Source organism: Dipodomys ordii, unplaced genomic scaffold, assembly GCF_000151885.1.
Source record: "Dipodomys ordii isolate 6190 unplaced genomic scaffold, Dord_2.0 Scaffold70, whole genome shotgun sequence".
NCBI lineage: Eukaryota > Metazoa > Chordata > Mammalia > Rodentia > Heteromyidae > Dipodomys > Dipodomys ordii.
Window position 1 is genome coordinate 6,535,426 of NW_012267286.1, and position 24,470 is coordinate 6,559,895.

The following is a 24,470-nucleotide window of genomic DNA, read 5'->3' on the forward strand; positions in this document are numbered from 1 at the left end:
TTTCTTTCTACAAAAGGAATGTTTAGAATTCCAAGTCTTTCACCATGGAGATCATTTTATTTGACCTTTGAAAAAAAAAGCAAAGACAAAAAAAAATTCCCAAGTTAAAAGAAGTTTTGGCAATCTCTTAAAACACTCAGAGGCCAGGAACAAAGAATGGCATACTAGGAAGAAGGGACAGTTTGGTTTTGTTTGGTGGGATCAGCCATTGCCCTGGTTGTAAGTTGTGTTAGAACAGAAAACCAGAGTGAAGCCTTTGCTTTATGAATCCTATTGTTCTGTAAACCCTTAATCTTAAGCTATATCAGTCTGACTTTTGAACGTTTTTCTAGTGTTTTCTTTTTTTTGTCTTCAAATTTTCCTTCATTGCTAGCCCCCACTTAATTGCTTCCGTATGGAAGCTGTTGATGACTTTAGACTAATGGCAGGGACATACAGGCGCTTGGTCAGGGCTGAAATGTATATCACAGAAGAGCTCATAGTCAGAAAGGGGCCCCAAAAGTTATATCTGTAACAATCAGTTTTCTACTAACTAGGTCTGCTTTTGATATTTTAAGTTCTGCATTGTGTCTACCCCCTTCCTCTCTTTGATCTCTTTTCATCTTCAAGGCAAAACGCAAGGTGTAAAGTCTAAAGCCATAGGTATGTGTGTAGTGGTACAGTAATTGCCTTCCTTGACTTAGCAGAGTCGACCCTGTGGTAACCACAGTGAAGCTGATTCTTTTATGATTCTTTTTATGGCACTACTTTGAACACCAAGGGTTTTGTTGCATTCTTTTCCTTCTGGATGTATGAATCCGGCAGGAAATTAATTGAGCACTCACTCTATGCTAGGGTTGACCAGTGAGGATTGTTGTGTTCTGTCGGACAATATGGTTAGAATAACAGTGAAGTTTTAGTTTGGTTTGGCTTAGTACTTACTCCTGAACCATCCAGATGAATTTGCATCTTTTCCAAATATTCCTTCACTCAGTTCACTCACTTAGACATTTTGTTGTTGTTGATCGTGGCGCCTGAACTCTGGGCCTGGGCTCTGTCCCTTAGTTCTTCAGCTCAAGGCTAGCGCTCGACCACTTGAGCCACAGTGCCACTTCCGGCTTTTTCTGTTTGTGTGGTGCTGAGGGATCGAACCCAGGGCCTCATGCATGCAAGGCAAGCACTCTACCACTGAGCCACCTTCCCAGCCGTCATTTAGACATTTTTCAAGACTTCTCTTTCCCATATGTTTACCTTCTTCAGCATTAGGTCAAAGTATTTGAAAGAGAAATTTGATGTTTACCATGTTTACCATGACGAAATAGGAAACATAAAATGTGTACTTAGTAATTCGATCTGCTGGCAGGCCAGGCACTTCATAAGTTGTTTCATGTATAATACATTGTGTTAGCCAAGCAATAGACAATATTTTCCCCATAGTATTGATGAAGAAACTAAGGCTCATTGGGGACTAATTCACCTTCCAGAGGTGATGCTGTGAGGTTTGATAGAGTAATAACTGCTTGAGCCCCTCAGGGGAAGCTAATCATACTCATGGGGCACTAATGAGATGTCCTCTGCTCCCAGACAGCCACCAAGGTGGAAGAAGGCATTATCCTTTATTCCTCCTTAAACAACCAGGGTAAATTGTGGCTTTGAAAAACAAGAAATTCAGTTGAAAGCAGAGATGGGGGGAATATAATAAAGGTGTATTCGTCCAGAAGTTTACACCAGAAGCAGGACTTCGGAACAATGGTGGCGTAGTATGGCTACTGGGTACCATGTGTGCTCTTCTTCTCGGTGGTGATTATAAAGACTTCTTTTCCTCTCCCTCCTTCCTTCCCTCCCATCCTCTCTTCCTCTCACTCCCTCTCTCTTCTATTTCCAACTTAACCACCTGGAGTTCCCAACACTATGTGTGTATGTGTGTTTGTGTGTATGTGTGTATGTGTGTGTCAGTCCTGGGGCTTAAACACAAGCCCTAAGTTTTTGTGCTCAAGGCTATGGCTCTTCTACTTGAGCCACAGCTTTGCTTCCAGCTTTTTGGTATTTATAAGAATCTCATGGACTTTCCTGCCTGCAGGCCACCTTCAAACCACCATCCTCAGATTTCAAGCTCTTGAGTAGCTAGTATTATAGGGTGAGCCCGGCAATGCCTTGTATTTTAAATACAACCCCAAAACCGGGGTTCAAATCCATATGATTTCCAGTTTGGCTTTAACTGCTCTATTTATCTGGGTTGAATTAGTTTAGGCTAATGCTTTGGGGAAAATTCACATTGTAAACTTTGTGATGAGTAAGGCTTCTTGGTGTGTGTTGATGATCTGATAGTAGCCCTCACATCCAGTTTACAGGTCAGTTCTACGTCAGATCTATGCCCTGAATCCCCATATTCTCATGGCTGAACCACAATTCAAACCTTCGTTGCCTCCCTCCTGGACAGCAACAACAATTCCCTGCTCTTAGAGTTCCAAAGCACCTTGCTCACTGCCCTGTTAAATGGATGACAGAATCCAACCCCAGCCCCAACACCAGATTGCAGATATCCAGCCTCCCAAATCCTTCTGCTTTTTCTATTCCTTATCTCCAGCCCCATCTCTACATCTGCTGTTAGTGTCTTGAACCTTATCCTTCTTTTACTGCCTAGAGTCCTCTCTTACACATGTTCTTTGCTTCTGCTTGAACTACTTTACCCTCCTTGGAGCCCCTTATTTTGGGCCACCTGCAAAGAGCTCCTTGCAATACATTTCCATCCCAGCCTTCCTGCAGCACTGTTCATCCCACCCATCCAAATCCTCCTTATACATCTGCCCTCCAGACCCAGATCCTTTTCCACTGATAGTCAGATACACATACTTAAAAGTAAATCTTTTGTGTCCTCTTCATTCTGCAACCTAGAGGACACAAAAGAGGTTATCTATAAGCAGTATCTACTCTTTTTCTTGGCTTGACATCAACTCCATGATTTCTTCAGCAACCCTGACAGCAAGGGTTTCTGGGGTTTTCTTGGGGTTTTCATTTGTCTACTTTTACTAGAGCTTCACTTTGTTTGTATGGCTTTTTGTTAAACATAATTCCTTTTCTAGGTTTTTCCAGTTCAAAGTGAGCAAAACTGTCAACTCTCACGTATCAAAGGCCATTTGAGGGATGCCAGGTTCTGGTGACTCCCTCATCTAGCTAAATCATATAGTTTGAAACACCATCAGCTATTTCTTGACTATCTCTCACTGTGCTTCTTTTAGCCTTTTCTTTTCTTTTTCTCACTTAGTTGAAATAGTCAATCAGGAAAGAAATATGCAAACTTCAGACATTGTGAAGGCAGACATAAATTTAGAGTTCTGAAAAAACAGTACAGGGCTGGGAAGGTGACTCAGTGGTAGAGCGCTTGCCTTGCATGCATGAAGCCCTAGGTTCGATTCCTCAGCACCACATAAGCAGAAAAAGCTGGAAGTGGTACTGTGGCTCAAGTAGCTAGAGTGCTAGTCTTGAGCTGAAGAGCTGAGGGACAGCACCTCAGAGTTCAGGCCCAAGACCAGCAAAAAAAAAAAAGTACAGGCCCAGAACGAACAGGAAGGTGGTAAGTCTAATTTTCAAATTTAAAACCATTAGAACAGGGGTGAATCTGAAGTTTGCCACTGACATTTATAAATAGTTCAGCAGCAAATCTATAACACATTAACCACACTCTCAAAAAATGTCCCAATCATCCCTTCAAACAGTAATAGCTATAAACCTTTATGCACACCTCTTTTGTGTTTATGCAATTAGGGGCTAGAAAACTAGAAAGGTCATGTCTTTGATGTTCTTATTTATTGAAGTGGGCCTTATAAAATATCAATCTACAGGATTCTAAACTAGACCAGGAGAGGAGTCAAAAGAAAGCTGTGACTCATTTCTTATTTACGACTTCTGATTTCACCATATTTCCTTTCTTTTGACCTAAGTGCTCTTTTTAGCCCCAGCTTTACCTTCAAATAATTACCAACCAGCCATTGATGCTGTTGTTTGAATGACACATGAAATATTGTTAAATTTGGAAGAGTTAGAAAATACAAGATCACTGTGGATAAATATCCATGTTTAAGCCATATAATTGGCTTTTAGTTTGGGTTGATGCCTATCCTTCAATTTATGCTCATGACTTTTTTTTAATGTCTAAAGACATAAAACTAAAAACTAAAACCATGACCTAACTTTGATGTTTAAGGTTAGTAAATGTAGAGGGGAAAACAAGCCACAACTACTCTTTTCTTTGTAATGTTTTAACTTTTCTTTGTAATGTTTTCACATGACTCCCAACTTTCAAAATGCGCTGTTTATCAAGGTAATCTATGCAGTGCTTGAAACTGAACCCCTGTCTTTAGGGGACAGGGTCAATTCAGAAGGAAGAGTGGGATTTCAGTGAGCAGAGAAGACACCTGCAGTTAATCCCAGACACACAAGTGAGGGCCCAGAGGGGCCCCGGTGGCCGAAGCAGCCGCCACAGCTGTGAATGGAGGGTGACCTCAGCTTTGCTTCTGAAGAGCTGGCAGGTGTCAGGACGCCATGCTGTCTGCCTTTAAAGCAGCAGTATTGTGTTGCTCCATTGTCCATGGCAATTTTTCATGAGTTCATGAAGTGTAAGCATCCACTGCTTAGGCCACTCCGGATTACAAGAGCGCTACTGACACGTTGGTGGCTTCGGCACTGGGAAGTGGTCTTTGAGGAAAAGAATTATCTCTGTTGCCTCCATGGGACATGATTTTAGGGGAGCTTTGAATTCTGCATTGCATGTAGCATCAGCAGAGTGCCTTGGGGGTGGGCTGAAGTCCCACCTGTACAGCCAGGCTAAGCTGTAAAGCCTGGCTAGGGGTTGGGGAGGATTTCACAGGGACATCTGGCTTTCATGTACTTAGTCACTTTTTGTGTCATCTTAGTAAGGTGTTTGACTTCAGTACTACCCTATCTGGCTTGTTGATCACCTTGTCTTTCATGTGAACTCTTGCATCAATGAGTATATGTAAAAGTTAAAACAGACTTCAGTAATAGGAACTTAAGCCATGAATGTCCATTATGTTGCCCAAGCTTTCTATCTGAGCCTCAAAAGGCTGTACAAGCTGGGTGCCAGTGGCTCACACTTGTAATCCCAGCTACTCAGGAGGCTGAGATCTAAGGATCACAGTTCAAAGCCAGTCTGGGCAGGAAAGTCCATGAGACTCTCAGCTTCAATTAACCACCAGAAAACTGAAGTTATGCTGTGACTCAAAGTGGTTAGGCACCCACCTCAAGCTGAAGAGCTCAGGGACAGTGACCCAAAGTTCAAGCCCCACAACAAAAAGGCTGTAGAAGGGGGTCACAATTTAACATGACCCAAGTGTCCAGTGCTTCTTGGTCAGTCATTCCTTCCGTCATTCTCCCCATCCTGTCTGTCCTCTCCCCTCAGACTCCTTTTGCATTTCTCACTTTATTATGTATGAACTTCAAGTATTCTGCCTGTATTTGTCCCCATTTCCCTTTTCAGTTCATCCACACAACACCCACTATCTCCATCTCCTTACAAACTCGTTTCTTGCCTAACTCCTGATAGTAGGCCTTTGCTTTTCCTCTGCCCTTCCCAAACTAAAACCCTACCGGAATCACATTAGCGATTATTCATATGTGTCACAATACCTTAATTCCTCAGCCTTAATTAGACTGCAGTCATTACTCATTTGATTTGCTGAAAATATTAGTTAACAAACACAGAAAACCTGATAGCAAACTTTAGAAAATATAAGGCATACTATGGTTGTTAACGTTAAGTTCCCGAGCACCTGACAGCTGTTACTTGAATGGCCCCCAGTGAGAATGGGAGTTAGGGGCCATTTTTCTTTCGCTGACTCTGGGCAGAACACATTGCGGAAGGTGGCTCATAGCTCCACACCTATCTTCTGTGACTTAGTGGTCACCAGAATGGGGGAAACCAAAATGGGGGAAATTTGCTAGAACCTAGATGTCTCTTCCTGCCCAGCCTCGTCCTGTCTCCCAGTATAGCTATTACAAAGACTCACCCAGAAGATGCAAAGAATTTCTTACCTGTATCTCTGCCTGTCTCATTGCATATGCACGCCATATAATGTCTAATGTGCTCTAGAAAATGCATATGACAATCAGATGAAACAAAACAAACATAAGAGGTGTGGGCCGTTTGTAACAGAAAATGCAAAATAAAAAGGTGTTGACTAATAAGTATGGAAATACAAACTAAAAGCAAGTAGACTTAATAGACTCCCCCACCAGAATATATAAAATGAAAAGAAAGAAACTAACAAGTATTGGGAAGATAAACCAGATTCTCCCATTGCAGAGAAGGGCATAATTGGTAGAAACCCTTTAGTAAAACAGTTCAGCTATATCTATTGAAACTAAATACAGATACTTTCTTACCTAATGATGCCATTCCTACATACACAGCTTACAGAAATGAACATAGTGTTCCACCCAAAAAGAAAAACATGGTAAAGCTAGCTCGAATACATAACTGGACATGATATTCAGGACACTAGGCATTCCCGCACAAACCGTGAAACTAAAGGAGGAAAGACACCCTTAGGGGAGGACCCCAGAGGTATAACTTCTCTCAACATTTAAAACACTATTTATTGAAACAAACCCCAGGAAATGGAAACATGGTTTGGGGGGTGATGGTAGTATTTGTTTATACTTTTTTTCTTCCTTTTGTGCCGGCAAAAGGGGGGCATGCAGCAAAGGAAGGCTAAACAAATGTAATCATGTTACTTAGTATACACTATGCGGAAAATGCTGTTCTGCCAGGTAAAGTGATTCCAGGAGAGATTTGACTTGTGTTTTCTATGTAACTTGAGGGCAGGGATGGGAGGGGGGAAACTGAGGGAAAGCAAAGGAAGAGGGATTATATTGTCCAAAAAAGAAATGTACTTGTTATCTGACTTATGAAATGGTAACCCCTCTGTAAACACCTTAATAAGAACAATAAGATCATATTTTAAAAAGAAAAAATAAACATTGAAATGTTTATAGGAATACTCTTTATAATTGTCAATACTCTTTTTAAAAAAAAACTCCTAAAAACAAATTCTCATCAGTAGTGGGATGAACAAATAAATTATGGTGTAGTCACATAGTGGAATTTTATGAAGCAGTAAGAAAGAGCAGTCTGCTACTGTGCACCAAATTAGAAATGAGTTTCACACATTTTGAATAAAAGAGGCCAGACATATGTACTGTGGCTTCATTCATGGAATGGACATAGGAAAGAAAATTATACTGCCAGAGGTCAGGGTAGTATTCTACGTCTTGTTTAGTAAATAAGTAAATTTGCTTCAGGAAAATTTATTCAGCCTATCCTAAGTATATACTGAAGGTATAACAGTATATATCTGTATATCAGTATATAACTGTGTATCAGTTTCATATTCCAGCTACATTATAATGATGGTTTACAAGCAAAAATGCTTTGGGAAACTTCAACAACAGCTGTATCTCTGTGTCCTTTATATAAAACTTTAAAGTAGATCTGATATAGCTCAGTTATTTTCATTAACTTTTTCCCCCTCTTTCTTCTTTTTCCAGGGTCCCCCTGGTCCAAAAGGGGATAAGGTAAGAAGATCCAGATTGTTGAACCATCCATGTCGGTTTGACCCCGGAACATGTTTTATGTTTTGACCTTTTGAATAAGCACCACAAATGAGTCTTGACTAAAGCCACCCTCCTATCTTCCCATTCTGCAGGGGGAACAAGGTGATCAGGGGCCTCGGGTAAGTTCTTTTCTTCTTATCCTAAGAAAAATGGAGTTTCCAGCTCCAAACTTAATGAATGAAAGTACCCCCGCATGAAAACTGCTTTTGTGCTGCAGAATGTAGTAATGGCTAACAGAGATGTCTTCCCACTTGAAAATGGAAAGGCCTTACTAATAATGAATGTGTGTATCTCATGTATCATCTGACTTTTATGCCTATAAGTAAAACATGTTACAGTGATTAGACCTACTGATCAAGGGCCAGAATCACTTCTACAAATCAGCAGCAGCCTCCATTCCAAAGGATCATGGGGTCATTCAGATTTGCATGCATTGTTTTTGCAACTTCCAGTCCGTGTGGTGTGCTCTTGAATTTGGCCTTTTTCTGCACTTAGACTTTACGTGCTATTGCATAAGTATGTTTTTGGATAGATAAAAAAAATTAATGCATTTTTATGTTTTTATTATTTCGCAGAAGTTTGTATAATACTTGAATTTCTTGGGGAGGGGGTGGGGAGGTAAGCCTAGATTTTATAAGACAGGTAAAAGGTGTAACAGGATCTCAACACTGTGGGAAAGAGGGCATTCTTTGACGCATCTCAAATGTGGCCCTTTCAACCATTATGACCAATGGTGAATGCTTTGTTGTTACCTTGGTAGTGCCAAGTCCTCTGCTTCACATCTGTGCCTTATTACCCGAATGTTCAGACATACTGTTCCAATGATGTAGTGGCTCAGACATACCTCTCAATTTTCTCATGTCACTGTGCACAAAAACTAGGATTTGGTGGAAAAGAAGAGATACACACACACACACACACACACACACACACACACACACACAAACACACACGAAAAGCACATTTCAAATTTTTCAGGAGGTTGGGAACCAAAGAGCTCTTTCTATAAGATGTACAGCTGTCTAGATCACTATTGAATGCAGTGATACTGCATAATACAGAGAAACCTTAGTAAAATACACAGTTGATAAAAAACTCAGTCACTTTTGTGTTACTATGTCTCTGTGGTTCTTCAACTGGATGCATGTGATGCTGTGATTTATTTTTCTTTTTATTCCTCAGCCACTTCTTCCTATAGGAATAATGATTCTGCATTAGGGCTCCATTGTAACTTCCTCGTGGCAATTACTATAGCTGATAAGTAGCTCTGAGCTAAACACTCATCTTCATGGTCAAAGAGGTTAGATGTGCTGCTATCTACTTTCATGAACGTGAATGGAATAACACGTTCATACCTCATAAATGATTAGACCAGAGCCACTTGCTCTATTGGTGGTCATAGTTCACGTGGCCTGTCTCTGTGTGTTGAATATCATGTCTTTCTACATACAGTATCAAAATCACTCGGCTTGCCTTTTCCAGGTAAGAGGGGGAAAGCTTTCCATTCTGAGCGCCCTTCCCTTGGCAGAGGAAGTGCAGGGCTGGTTCACAGCCTAGCTGTCATCAGTCTGCACACAGTCCTCGTTTGCACAAAGGTGTGTTGGCTTTCATCGTTACAAAGAGTGATGATTGATTATAAAGCTAGGCCAAATTTTCTGAGTGAAACCTGACACCGTCTGAAATTCACCTGGTTTCATGTTGCAGTACAAACTAAGACTTGGACTACGTTCCTTGAAAGTTTGGCCAAAGTTCATGAACTACTTTGACAAACCCAGACTGCCTTTCATATAGATTTCAGCCAGTTTTCACACTGACTGGGGCCAATTTTCACACAATTCAGGGTCATTTAACATTTGGGGTGAAAAATGACAAAAAAAAAAAGGATACTGTTTTTCTCTTGGATTTTCTTTTGTATTGAAGGGAATTAGATTTAATTCAAAATGCTGGATAAATCTGCATGGGCAAGATCCTCAATGTTCTGGAAGGTCGATGTGAAAGAGGAGGGCCCTATTCTATTGTCCAGATTTTTCCCAGATTCCTAATGTAGAAACAAAGCAGGTCACAGGCAAGCTTCTTAGAATTTCATAAACATTCCTTTCCAATAAGATAGTGCTAGTTTACTTACTAGGAGATTTATCATATAATGAAAATGAGGATTGCATACTTGCAAAGAACAAAAAGTTAGGACTAGAAATGTCTTTATAATTTTAACTAAAATTAATGATCTGATTAGGTACACAATTTCAGCTATGTTGACTGAAGACAGAATCCCTCCCTCTCTCCCTCCCTCCCTCTCTCCCTCCCTTCCTCCCTCCCTCTTTCCCTCCCTCCCTCCCTTCCTTCCTTTCTTCCTTCCTTCCTTCCTTCTGTTGAGACTAGGTCTTACTAAAACACATAGGCCTAGGCTTGAATACTTAAGCCTCCCAAGTAGCTACAATTGTACCAAGTTTATACTTTTTTTTTGCCTGTCCTGTGGTAGAACTTGGGACCTAGGCATTGTCCCTGAGTCTCTTTGTACTCAAAGCTAGCACTCTACCACTTGAGCCACAGTGTCACTTCTAGCTTTTTCTGAATAGTTTATTGGAGATAAGGGTCTCGCTGACTTTCCTGCCCAGGCTGGCTTTGAATCATGATCCTCAGATCTCAGCCTCTTAAGTAGCTAGGATTATAGGCATGAGCCACCAGTGCCTGGTGTTTATACTCTTTTTTAAAACATAGAACTTAGTACTTGAAAATTCTATTTTTATCCTATCATATATTTTGACTTCCACTTTGTACTATTCATTTCAAATGATTATTTCTTCCCAAAATTAACATGATCTCCCAGTGTACACCATATTTGCTTTCATTGCTAAATAACATTCCATTATGGGACCTACATAGTTTCTTTATATATAAGATCCCTTTTATAAACTCTGCTTTGGTTTCCCTATAACCAAAAGAAGTATATTAAGCTATAATGGTAAAATAAATCCAGAAATGTTTCAATGTAAAGCTATGGTGAAATGTTAGACATTTATTGAGGAATATCGGCACATAGACAGAGTGCACATGACTGTTGAAGATGCTGTGTTTGGTACAATACAGATCATAAGTGCATCCACCTCGGTCTCCGACTACCATCAGACTCCACCTACTGCGATCTCATGTTCTTGATTACTACAGAAGTCTTCCAATTAATCTTCCTGCTTCCACTCTTGACCCTGTGTAATCCCTTTTCTTCACAACAGCCAGAGAGATCATTTTACATTTTGTTGTAAATTAGATCATGTTACTCCCTGTTTAAAATCTTAGACTGAAATCCACACCATTGCATGTGGCCTCCAAGGACCTTTAAGGTTGACCTTCCCCCCCCATCTCCTCCCACCCTTGTCTTCTCTTCCCACTGCCCTCTAGACACACTGCCCTCCAAGTTTTCTCCAGACACACCACACTCTGCCCAGCCCAGAACTTTCTTCTCACTCTCTTCTGGGATTGATTAAGATTTCATCTCAGCTAGCACCTTCCTTCCTCACTGTCCAATCTAAGTTTGAAATGATCCTGTTTTACTAATTTATTTATTAGTGATGAAAAACTTGGTCCCTCTTCCCTTAGAATATAAACTCCCCCAGAAGAAGGTCCTGATCTGCCTGGTTCATCTACTTGCACATAGAATTGTAAGGACTTGATAAGTACTTAAGGAATGCATATATAAAATGTTACATTGTGGGTACCTCAAAAAGAAACCTATGTGCTGATAGGTGATGTATCTTACAGAACTATACCAAGGGTTTAGGAAAGTGAAAGTTACTTTAATTTATCATTGAAGAAGTGGGGAAGAAGTGATTTTTTAAGTTTTTATTTTATTGTAAAGATGCTGTACAAAGGGTTATAGTTAGTTACATGAGTAAAGTAATGAGTACATTTCTTGTCAAGCATTGTTACCCCCTCCCTTTGTGTTCTCCCACTATCCCTTCCTTCCCCCACCTTCCTCCTCGCTCCCCTGGAAGTTGTAAGGTTCACTTCCAATATAGTGTCTTGTGAATATCATTGTCACAATGGGTCATCCTATATCCTTATTTCAGCATTTTGTTATTCTCCTTCCCCTCCTCAAATTAGGTAACTGTATATGCAAGATGCAGGGTACCAACATCAAGTACAGTGACAACAGGGCATATTCCATAGGAGGAAGAACATACAAAGGAAACAAAATCACGTAGTATGTTAAAAACAACAAAGAAAGACCTCTTGTGTCCATATCGGGGTTCATTTCACTTAGCACCATCTTATATGGTCATATGTATATAGTTTTTGAGTTTTTCTGCTCATGTGATAAAATTATCCTATATGTATGCTAGTTATTGCAAATAAGGGAAACCATGGGACCTATATTTCTTTGCGACTGGCTTACTTCACTTAATATGATTTTTTTCCAAGGCTTTCCATTTCCTAACAAATGAGGCAGTGCCATTCTTTCTGATGGAAGCATAGAATTCCATTATAGAGATAGAGATATACCACATTTTCTTGATCCATTCATCTACTGAGGGGCATCTGGGTTGGTTCCATATCTTAGCTAAGGTAAATAATGCTGTGATAAACATAGTTGTGCTGGTAGCTTTAGTATGACCTTGTTTGTGATCATTTGGGTAAATGCCCAGACGTGGGATTGTGGGATCAGAGGAGAACTCTATGTGTAGTCTTTTGAGAAACCTTCATATTTCTTTCCAAAGTGGTTGAACAAGTTTACACTCCCACCAATAGTGCATTAGGGTCCCCTTTTGGCCACATCCCCTCCAGCATCTGTTGTTACTAGATTTCTTGATTATAGCCTTTCTAGCTGGGGTGAGGTGGAATCTCAATCATGTTTTGGTTTGCCACCTAATCTTTGATAAGGGAGCCAAAAAAAATAGTATGGAAGAAAGACAGCCTATTCAGTAAATGGCACTGGCAAAATTGGTTCAACACCTGTAGAAAACTAAAATTAGATCCTTGTATATCACCCTGTACCATAATCAAATCCAAATGGATCAAAGACCTCGAAGTAAAAGTAGACAACCTGAAAACATTACAGGAAGGAATAGGAGAAACTCTAGGGCTCCTTGGTACGGGCCAAAATTTTCCTAATAAAGACCCAAAAAGACAACAATTCAAAGGAAGTTTAGACAAATGGGATTGCATCAAACTGCAGAGCTTCTGCATGGCAAAGGACATATAGCTAGCAAGATCTTCTCCCACAGACTGGGAGAAGATCTTCACTAGCCATACAACAGACAAGGGCCTCATATCTAAAATATGCTTAGAATTCAAAAAAATTAAATCCTCTAAAAACAAATCCTCAAAGAAACAACCATCCCATCAATAAGTGGGTTGAAGACTTAAAGAGAGACTTCTCTGAAGAAATAAGAATGCCCAATAAAGAAATAAGAATGCCCAATAGACACAAGAAATACTCAACTTGTATGGCCATAAAAGAAGTGATACTTTTACTAGGACTTAGTAATTGAACTACCTTTAAAAGACAAAATGAAGAGGAGAAATATAGTAGAAATGGTAGCAGTTGTTTGGAAAAAGCAGTTGGTGATATGTAAAAGTCAATCATAGTGCTCTAAAACTCCACGAATCTATCTGCCATTCTGTAATGACTGCAAGAAGGCTCCTTCAAATCCAGAAAAGGAAATTTCCCATCCATTCCATAGAAGACTGCTGGTCAGGTCTTAATGGTTAGATTGTCACATAGTTATCTCATTGCTAGAAGACACAAGAATGGGATTAAAGAGAAAGTGAGTCCCTTCACCTATATAGCATTTGACTTCAAATGCCAAGCAAAAACTTGAGCGTGTGAAAGGGAATTTATGGGGATGAAACTAATAAAGGAGAAATTGATGAGAATTAAACCTGGAAGCTAGAAGTAGCCAATAAACTTATTATATTGGATTTGCATCTAGGACCTGAGACCATCCTGTGGAATAGAATGTAGCTAGATTAAAGTTCCTTTTATTAAAGGAGTGAAATTGAAAGATAGGAAGGTAAAAATCCACAATAAGCTTCTGTACTAAGTGGAGGTGAAGTTAATCAAGAATATAAAGATAGACTTGAGGTTGCTGGTTTGATACATGATACAATTGGCCAGGAAGAGGATCTGGAAGATGGAATCATCAGATGAATTTCCTTATGTTGAATTTATGATTCTGCTGAGACAGCTCACTGAAATAGCCTAGCAAACATAAGCATGAGAGTAGAATCCTGAAATGGTACCACCCAGACATGGCGGTGATGCCCCGTAGTTAAAAAGTAAAATCATTAAGTTAGGAAAGATGGTAGAGGAGAGAGGTAGGGCAGAACTTCCTTAGGATATGTCCTTTAGAAATATCTTTAGTTATAGCTGGGATCAGTACAAAATATCTGCAAGAGACAGCATTCAAAGGTAGAACTGGGCCAAACTATGTTAAAAAACAAGAAACAGGGGCTGAGAAGGTGGTTCAGTGGTAGAGTGCTTGCCTTGCATGCATGAGGCTCTGGGTTCGATTCCTCAATACCACATAAGCAGAAAAAAACCGAAAGTGGTGCTATGCCTCAAATGGTAGAGTGCTAGCCTTGAGCTGAAGAGCTGAGGGACAGAGCCCAGGCCCAGAGTTCAGGCCCCACGACAAAAAATTAAAATAAAAAAGAAACATAGTGGCCAGCTGAGTAGTCTCAATAAAAAGAGAGCCACAGAGATGAAGTCTTTCTTTTAAAAAAAAAAGCCTTTGCATTTGGTGTTTTATTAAATAGTGAGAGAGGTCAGACTACAAGAAGGTAAAGGGTAAATGAGAGGAAAGTTGCCTGTCTTTCCGTCCTGTTAATGTCATAAAATTTCACATGGGGACAAATGGCCTAACTTTTTTGGCATTAGCTTTCTTTCGGTATACTTTGAGCCAAATTTGAGTTTACAAATGTAGGGATAATATAACCATCATAATCAGTTGGTTTGATTCTATGAGGCACAGGGTGTTAGATTTCCACAGATAAATGCATCTTGACATTCGGATTTCACTAGTTCTCCGGGAAATGTCATTACAGATTTGCATTTCTCTTCAATTCATTTCTGCACACGTTGCATTTTGGTCGTTAGGCTGTAGAAATGAGGCAGGGCTTCAGCTGTGCAACCCGCGCAGACCCAGAGTTGGCTTTCTTCAGTTCATATTCAAAGCACCAAAGGTTGACACTCTGACATGGAAGTAGCAGTTGGATGACCTGAATTAGAGTTGTGGAATTGAAGGGTAGTTGTGGAAAGAAATAAAACTTCATGTGATCATCACAATTACTAATTGCAGTCTTCACATTTGCTCAACACCTTTGTAGGTAAGTTGTGTGTAGCATTGCAAAGCTTTGAACAGTTAGTAAGGTAGGCTATCAAGAAGAATGAATATAATAGAGGAAAACATTATCTAATCTATCTGGAATGAGGCTGGACAGCGATCAAATTCTAACTGAATCACTATGTCACTATGGCTATGGTAAAGATTAATAAAATAACATACGAAAACTTTATAATCAGGCTGGCAGTCATTGGCTCATGCCTGTAATCCTAGCTGCTTAAAAGGTTGAGATCTGAAGATCATGGTTCAAAGTCAGCCCGAGTAGATAAGTCTTATGAGACTCTTTCCAATTAATCACCAAATATCTGGAAGTGGAGCTGTGGTAATAGAGTGCCTGCCTTAAATGAAAAAAGCTAAGGGACAGCACCTAGGCCCTGAGGTCCAGCCTCAGTACTGGCGTGTGCATGCCTGCACGCACACACCACATACATATACACACACACAACACACACACTTATAATCAGCCCTTTATTTTGCTTCTAGTATTTCTTATGAGGAATCTGGGGTAACCTGTTCACATTGGCATAATGGGGCTACAAGCCATTTCTCACATCTCTGCTTTGTGCTATTTCCAGTGGACCAGGCTGTTTTTCTAAGCTACTTGTGTTGTGAATTACTGGAGATCACAAACATAGTTGTGGTTAAAATAATGATGCTGATGATAAACAGTGTTCCCAAGGTCTTTGAAAGTATCAACAACATGTGAAAACATAGCTTAGTTCAACAACTCTAAAAAGGATTTTATTTATTTTTCTCATATTGCAGATCAGTAACCCAAGACAGAAAATTTAAATATCCTCTCCATAGACAATAGTGGCAGAACCAGGGTTTAACTACATACCTACAGATTACATTTTCCATGTGTTCTCTCATTTAACCTTGCCAGTAATTTTGTGTGTTAGTAGGACTAATATTAATGTGACCATTTTTTTTTCCTGATGAGAATTGGAGTCAAGTAAGTCACATGTATCCACCATAAGGCAGTACTGGAACCCAAATTTGCAAGCCTGCTCTTTTCTTCCTGGTGTTTAAGTTATGTCCAGAGGGCTGAAAGGACCTTTTCCAACTCTGAGATTTTATGCCTTTCTGAAAAAAGTTGAAAACCCTAAGAAAAACAAATACAGACATGTGGCTTTTTTTCTTTGCAACTACGATAGAGAGTCTACACAAAGACAAGACAATAATAAAAAAAAAGAATATACATCATCTATCTCCTAAAAGTTCTATGCTGCCCAGTCATACTGAAAACTAAGAAAGCAAAGCAATGTGATCCTCATCCAAGGAATGTAAGCTTACCTAGTTGACTTGTATGTTACGCAGGAGAAGAACTGGAGACTGAGTCTTGGACTATGTATGTGCTATGCAAGTACCCTACCACTGAGCTACAGCCTCAACCCTTCAATCACCTTCTTATAGTTTTTGCTTCCTCAATTCAGTGACACTGATTAAAAGCTATACATCAAGACCCTGGTTAAATTTGCTACTAGCACTTATTTTTTTACAGAACAACCAGATGAACAAACTGTTTGCTCCTTTTCATATAGCAGTTTATATATTCTATCAGTTGATTTACTACTTCTGCTTTTAATTTGAGCCTCTCTTTGCAAAAACAAAAATCAAATTTCTTGACCATTAACAGTATCTCATCGCAATATAAGACACAAGATTTTTGCTTTGTGTCAGTCCTGGCACTTAAACTCAGACCCTAAGCTTTTTTTGCTCAAGGTTAATGCTCTGCCACTTGAGCCATAGCTCCACTTCTGGCTTCTTTGGAGGGTGGTTATTTGGAGATAAGAGTCTCATAGACTTTCCTTCCCAGGCTGGCTTTAAACTGAGATACTCAGATGTCATCCTCCTGAGTTGCTAGGATGACAGGTATAAGCTACTGGTACCCAGCAAAACTCAAGATTTTTTTAAAGGCCTTTCTCATTCTCTACACCCACCACTGCTATTACTTCATTATTAAGGTGACTTTCTCTGTTCAGCTGTCCTCATCATAACCCAACACCCTGGGAATAAATCCAGAGCTTTAATATTAATGGTTCTTATTTCCTTTCTCATCTCAGGCATATTCGTAATGACTTACAAATGTAGACTTCAAAATAAGCAAAGTTTTTTTTTAACTATGTAAGAGCAAAATTTTAAACTAAAACATTCTCCAATTGTAACAAATTTATTCATCAAAATTAGGCCCCAGGATGAAAGAAATCATAAAAGTTATCTTTTGAGCATATATTAATCCAGTTAGTTAGATGGTCACAATCACTGTGCCAAATAATACAGTGCCCCGATAACTAAGAGATTGAGTGCTTAGGGCTCTAAACATCATCAGCCAACAGCTGGTTTGAAATGAGTCCTAAGCTCTCAAGATTTCAATAAGCCACCCAGGAGCTCGGCTTAACTATTTTCATAAAACTCTTGTCTCTTCCCTGGGTATTCAGAGTAAATTTTCATAACAGCTGGGACTATGCAAAACTGATAACATCTTTGAAAACATCTTCAGCAGGACAGATTAAGTTCCACAAAAGGAAAGCATTTAGAAGTTTGTTTTATTATCTTAACCTTTGTTGACTTGAATGATTAAAACAGATTCTTTGGTTCTGCTTAAAACATTTAGATGTACAAGACACTATGTTGAAAAGGAACTTTACAGCTTTGGGAGTGAGGGAGGAGTTGGGGAGTCGGGGAGGGGATGGATGGTAGGGGAAAAACAAAGGAGGGGGTAACAATGCTTGATAGGAAATATACTCATTACCTTATTCATATAACTGTAACCCCTCTGTACAGTATTTTTACAATAAAAATATATATTAAAATATTTTTTAAAGATACAAGAAAAATTTAAAAACACATTTAGATCCTGGATATGAATTTGATGTTTTTCTTTATTTAACTCTGTGCCTCTCCTCAGTCTCATTGAATACACTACTTACTTTGCCCAGCATGTATGGCCTATGAAAGGGACTGAGTAAAGCACAATGAAAAGAAATTGTGACAAAAGTGATTTTATTGTGCTCCAGATTCTGCAAAAGTTGGCATGGAAACAGAAAGCTCATTAAATTTAGAAATGCTCTTTTTTTTTGTTGTTTTCTTTCTAATCAGAGTTCTCTTTTGATTGTTCTCTGTCAAACTTTAAATCTCTAAGACTTGAATTAAATCCAGGAATATTTGGAAGCCAAGACACATTTGTCCCAGTATGTATCAATTTAAAAATAAGTGATATTTATACACAAGAGTTGATGAGTAGACAGAATTTCCCTTGGAACCTTGGGTTGAATGCTAGACTCATCAAGTAAGAAAAAAAGTGAGAAGGGGTGGTATCAGGAAAGGTTCAGGAATCACTCTTTGATAACACATTAAATTTTACATGTTTTCTCTCTTACTGCAAAAGATTATCAGAGTACATCTATTCCTACTTAATAAAGTAATCCAGTTGTCTAAACTTGTATATCAAAAATTGTTATCAGGAACATTTTATACATATTCACTATATTAATAAAACATCAGTGCAGGGGCTGGGAAGGTGGCTTGGTGGTAGAGTGCTTGCTTTGTATACATGAGGCCCTGGGTTCGATTCCTCAGCAGCACATAAGCAGAAAAAGCTGGAAGTGGTGCTGTGGCTCAAGTGGTAGAGTGCATGCCGTGAGCTGAATAACTGAGGGACAGTGCCCAAGACTAGAGTTCAGGCCCCACGACCAACCAAACAACAACGACAGATAAACAACAGTGCAATCACTTAATTCCTGAAATGAGCCCTTCACTGAAAATTCTATTAATGAAAGAATACAAAAATTGAATCCTTGACCCCTGGAAAGAATTCCAGATAAGAATACTGACTCATTGAATAATCATCCGATTGCCTTTTTGCCCTTCAGTGTAATGATAGCCACATCACATAATGATTTTGCTGTAGTTTATATTTCCTTCATCCACACTTGTGTCTGTACATTGTTTATTTCAACTGAAGTACTCTTTTTACAAGGTTCTCAGGCTAACACACATTATTTCACATCCTTGAAATCCTAGAGTGCAATGGTTTAGATGAGAAAATATATACCTATATTGAAGATCATTCCAAATGTGCCTTATAAAACTATATTGACCAGATAATTTAAGGACTTCTTTGATAGTAATGCATTTGCAATCATCCCTTGAATATAAAATTGTATGGGAAATACTATTCTGTCTGAAGTTTAACCATGGTATTTTCACTTGCAGTCACGCATAAGATTCTTAGATGTGTTAAATTGTGTAAAGCGGATTTACAGTTTGTATCAGAGCCTGCACATGAAGGCTGAAAAGGGAAAAGTAGGTTGGGAATTGATTTCCAGTATTTCCTAACATAGAATAAGCCTTTCAGCAAATACACAAACATTTGTATTTGAAACGAACAAAGAAATTCACATTTAAATTAGAACTGGTAAGATCTTTGAATAATGAGTATATTGGCACAGTGATTGGCTAAGCACTTAACAATCAATGTGATTGCCACCATTCTTTATGCATCAATCCCCAATGCAGAATTGGAGGTGTTAGAAGTGAATTACAACCAAGGAAGAAAAATCAAGGAAACAAGAGAGACTCGTGGTGCCTTGGGGATTTCCAGACAGGACTAGAGGGCAGGACCATATTTTGTTTTATTCATCCTTTCAGAATGGGTGGAATAACAGGTTTGAGCACTGCCAGATCGTGTTCAGGGAGAGCAGTTCCTGGAGGTCTGAATGAGATGGCTCTCTGGGAAGTCATTTAATGCCAGACAGCCGCATCCTTTCCTAAGCAGGCCTACACTAATGTGTCCAGCAGCTCCGTGCTGCAGACACAGCCTGTAAATCACCACTGGCAAACAGGGCTGGCTTTGTGGGGAAAGGATGTCAGTGGCAATATCCTCCCTCAAATGCAGTTCTGCACCGACTGTGGCCAGAGTGAGGAAGTATTGCTCGTTATCCCTTGGAAGTCAGTTAAACTCAGTTTGAGAATGTAGATGTTCCGAGAAATCCTTCCTAGCCACTGGGGTGACTCGTGAGTTTGTTGTTTTTAACCAGCACAAGTGATCACAGTAACTGCAATCGTGACACTGTTCTTGTTAATGTGGTAACACAGTGGTTTTCACATACAGAAAGATTTCTGGGCTTCCCTCTTAGGCTTTATTAGCTTGAGAATTCAGCATGAACTTGTTGATAAAGGGGTGAGTGGTAAAGCAATGACAACAACAACAGAAAAAACCATACTTGTATCCAAAGTATTGAAGAACTGATGACATTGGCCGCTGTTTCCATAGCAGCTATGGTAGTGACGTTCAGGCCTAAAGGAATTTCTTAGAATTAAGGCTGAGTGATTACGCTAGGTGGACAAGAGGAAAGACTGAGCTTGGAGCACGTAGCCTCACATAGCAATAGCAGGAACTCACTGTAACCTTAAGAAGCAGAAGAGAAGGCCAGGTGGTAATTCCGTCCTCCATTGCCATGTCTTCAAATTCACATGTCATCCTGAGTAGTCTGAGTTCATTGGCAGGAGAGAAAAGAAACTAAAGACACCATCAAAATTTTAACTTGGACTATATTTGTTTGCTAATGGGTTGGGTTTTTTATTTTGCTTTTCCAGTTTGGGCCAGGACTGGGGCCTGAACTCAGGGCCGTGGCACTGTCCTATAGCTGTTTTGCTCAAGGCTGGCACTCTACCACTTGAGTTACAACTCCACTTTTGGCTGTTTGGTGGTTAATTTGAGACTAGAATCTCAAGGCCTTTTCCTGCTCAAGCTGGCCTTGATTCACAAGCCTCAGATCTCAGCCTTCTGAGTAGCTAGGTTTTACAGGCATGAGCCACTAGTGCGGGTCTCTAATATGTTTTTTATTCCTTGGGCCGTTGGTTAGGCTTGTTATTTTTAGAAGCTGAGTTAGTTTGTTTATCATTTATTTCAATTGTGGCCCAACCTTGAAATACCTTGCCAGGACCTTGACCTCATCTTTGAGAAGAGGCCATCATTTTGTGAGATTTCCGGGATTGCAAAAGGGAAATGCTTTCCCTGGTGAGGTAGGAGTACCAAATGAAGCATGTGCCCAGGGAGGGGACTGTCACCAGGACAGAGCAGAGCACAGAACTTGCTGGGACAAGCCTGCCTTCCAAGTCACATGTGCTGTGTTATTCTGATTGTCTTTGAAAAGCTTTCCAAGTTGTTTCTTACGTAAACAATTACTAGACACTTGTCCTTTTGTTATGTATAGAACGTATAAAGTATATTTCTATAATATATATTTTATTTTATGTTATACATTTTTAATATTTATATATTTATATTATATATAATAATATATAGTATGTATTATACATTACATGTCTGTGTCTGTTTATGTATTTACTTATAATTGCACTTGTCTGTAATAACTTTATAAAAAAAAGAGTTGCCCACAAATGAATATGATTCACATATGTGAGCTCTAAACACACACAAAGGGGATCTTGCTCTTATTTATACTCTGATTCTTTCAAGGAAAAGATAGATAAATGCTCAAAGCCATTTACTAAGTCTTGTGAGTTAACTTGTTACGTCTTCCTTAACTATTTTGTATGTGTGTGTGCACACCCGTGTGTCCTCCAGCTTGAACTGAGGGCTTGGACACTGCGCCTGAGCCTTTGTGCTCAAGGCTAGAGCTCTACTACCTGAGCCCCAGCTCCACTTTGGGCTTTTTGATGGTTAGTTGGAGATAAGAATCTCCCGTACTTTCCTTCCAAGGCTGGTTTTGGACTGTGATCCTCAGTCCTAAGCAGCCAGGATTACAGGTATGAGCCACTGTTGTCCAGCCCCAAACTGCTTTTTTTTTTTTAAAAGCATTGTTCCATTCAATGTGAACTGTTAGGATTAAAGAGAATGTAACTAACCCATAATAATCCAGTGCTTAGCTAGGGTTTTTTTTTTTTTCCCCTTGTATATCTTAGCATAGAAGGAAAACCATGAGCAATACTCCTTTGCCAGCTTAGCTGACCAGTACAGGGAGGATTTTGACAATCCCATCAGAGACTGATTCTGACTTCCAAATGGAATTTGTTGTTATTTTTTTCACCATTGCCATTGAGATACAAAATAACAGCCTTCACTTGAATGTTAGAGACAAGTTGGAGACATAATTCAGGAGATGTTAGTTTTTCTTTACTTTTTTTTAAGTTGAAGAAATGTCTGGAATGCCAGCACCAAAATGTCTTTTTAGGAATTTAAACTTTTGATACTGATGAGGCTCTGACATATATTTCCAGTTAATAGTAGTTTGTAGTTTTTTACTTGTGGTCCTTCCCTACTCTCAATTTTATTTTTTTTATCTTACTAAGCTATTTTTTGAGAAGGAAAGCATTGTAAAGATGGTGAATCATGAGCAGTCTTAACCATGTTTGGAAAACCTTAGTTATTTTGTTTTTATTAGCATGCTGAGATCCATCATGTAACAGACAATCTTGGCTACAATTTAACCATATTTCTTGAATATTATGCCTTCTGTGTTTAAAGAATTTACCATCTAAAGCCAGACACTGGTGGCTTAGGCCTTATAATTCTAGCTCTTCAGGAGGCTGAGATATATGAGTCATAATCCAAAGCCATCTTGGTCAGATAAATCCAAAGGAATCTTATCTCTAACCACCAAAAAGCCAGAAGTAGAGGCATGGCTCAAGTGGTAGAGTGCCAACCGTGAGTGTAAAAACTGAGTAACAGTGCAAGGCCCTGAGTTCAAGCCCTAGAGCTGGCACAAAGAAAGAGAGAAAAATTGATGATCATTTAATAATCTTGTAATTGAGTGCTAGTGGCTCAGGCCTGTAATCCTAGCAATTTAGGATGCTGAGATTTAAAGATTGAGGTTTGAAGCCAGCCTGGGCATAGAAGTCCCTGAGATTCTTATCTCCTAATTGGTGCTTAATTAGCATCAATAAGCTGGAAGGAGAGCTTTGGTTCAAGTGGTAGAATACTAACTTTGAACACAAACGTTTAGGGACAGAACCCAGGCCTGGAGTACAAGCTCCAGAGCTGGCACAAAATAACCTTTTAACAATCACTCATGCTTTCGTTGACAAATAGATAGATAATGACAGTGCTTATATTTGGAGCTCTGCTCCATTACACCTGCCATTTTTTTATTTTCACATAAAGATAGATTTATTCCCATTTTAATTAATAGATTAGTTTTAGGTTGAAAAGGTGAATCTGCTAAAGGATCTTCAATGTCAGGAAATTCTAGAATAGACTGCAAAGCCATTCTCCCCTTCCTTCCTCCCCCTTCCCCTTCTCTCCTCTTCTTTTTTCTCTCATTTCCTTCCCATCCCTCTTTTCCCTTCCCTTCCTTCTTTCCCTTCTCTTCTCTTTTTTCTTTCTCTTTCATTTTGTCTCAGCACAAAATCTCTTCTCAGTCTTGCCCCCTTTTGTTTAGCAGTCATTAGCAATTTTTCAGTAATACTGTAAAAGGAAATGGATTTTGAAGAGTTACAGGAAGAAGAAATATCTGGAAATCCATTAGGTATTTTAGATTTGTTCAGAAAGTTAATGTAAAGATTTACAACTTCACCCTTCATTTCACACTTGGAGGCAGAAAAGTCAAACAAAATCAAAATGGAGACCTTGCTATGTGGCTAGGCCAAGGGTGACAGCGAATGATGTAACTCTATATGGCTCTGTGATATTCCTTCCACTTTGGAGCCATGGAGATCTAATAAAAAGTGTCATGGAAGAATGCAATGTTTGAGTCCTGGTCTCTACCCAGAATTTTATATAGTAACTATTCTAATAACCCAGGATATTTAGAATGTGTCAAATGAAATGACATGTGCCCACTGGTTGTAGTTTGAGAAACTGTCACAGTTGATTTGGAATTTCTTCTCATGAGAGAGATTAGTGCCTTCGGTTGTAGTGGAGGTAAGGGCATACACAATCTTTATTTTTCCTTGTTCTTGGAATGTTTGCACAATTCTGTGCAATCATCTTTATTGTGAATTACGGTAATCACTCTTAATGGCACACAGCCTAAAGCCACAGATTAGGAGACTGTGTATCAGATTCTGGAAGCAGCTAGGTATAATTTGGCTTTGCTAAGTAAATTACTAATATTTTAATATCAAACAATTTATATAGCACTGTATTTGCCAGGTGGGAATGGCTCATGCCTACTCAAGAGGCTGAGGTCTGAGGATCACAGTTGAGATCCAGTCTGGGCAGGAAAGTCTGTGATACTCTTACCTCCAGTTAAATACCAAAACTCCCAAAGTGGAGATGTGTGTGGTTCAAGTGGTAGAACACTAGCCTTGAGCAAAAGAAGGCCAAGGACAGCACCCAGGCCTTGAATTCAATCCCCAGGATTGGGGGAAAGGGCGGAGGGCACCCACAAAGAAACACTTCATTTTGAAAAATGAGAAGATCTGGTATCTTTGGGCCCACAGTTTTTTTTTTAATTTTATTTTATTTTATTTGTGAACATACTGTACAGAGGGGTTACAATTGCATGGGCAGGATAATACGTACATTTCTTACCAAGCATTGCAGCCTCC

The 24,470-nt window shown here is 39.4% G+C and overlaps 1 protein-coding gene across 2 annotated transcripts in view; it reads left to right on the top strand.

The window, feature by feature from the left end:
* Nucleotides 1-24,470, top strand: part of Col25a1 (collagen, type XXV, alpha 1) — a 417,880-nt gene that overhangs the window by 262,440 nt on the left and 130,970 nt on the right. For both annotated transcript variants that reach the window (XM_013023761.1, XM_013023760.1), the window contains exons 6-7: nt 7,546-7,572; nt 7,704-7,730. In XM_013023761.1, the coding sequence (XP_012879215.1) occupies nt 7,546-7,572; nt 7,704-7,730 (54 nt within the window). The remainder of the gene's footprint in view (nt 1-7,545; nt 7,573-7,703; nt 7,731-24,470) is intronic.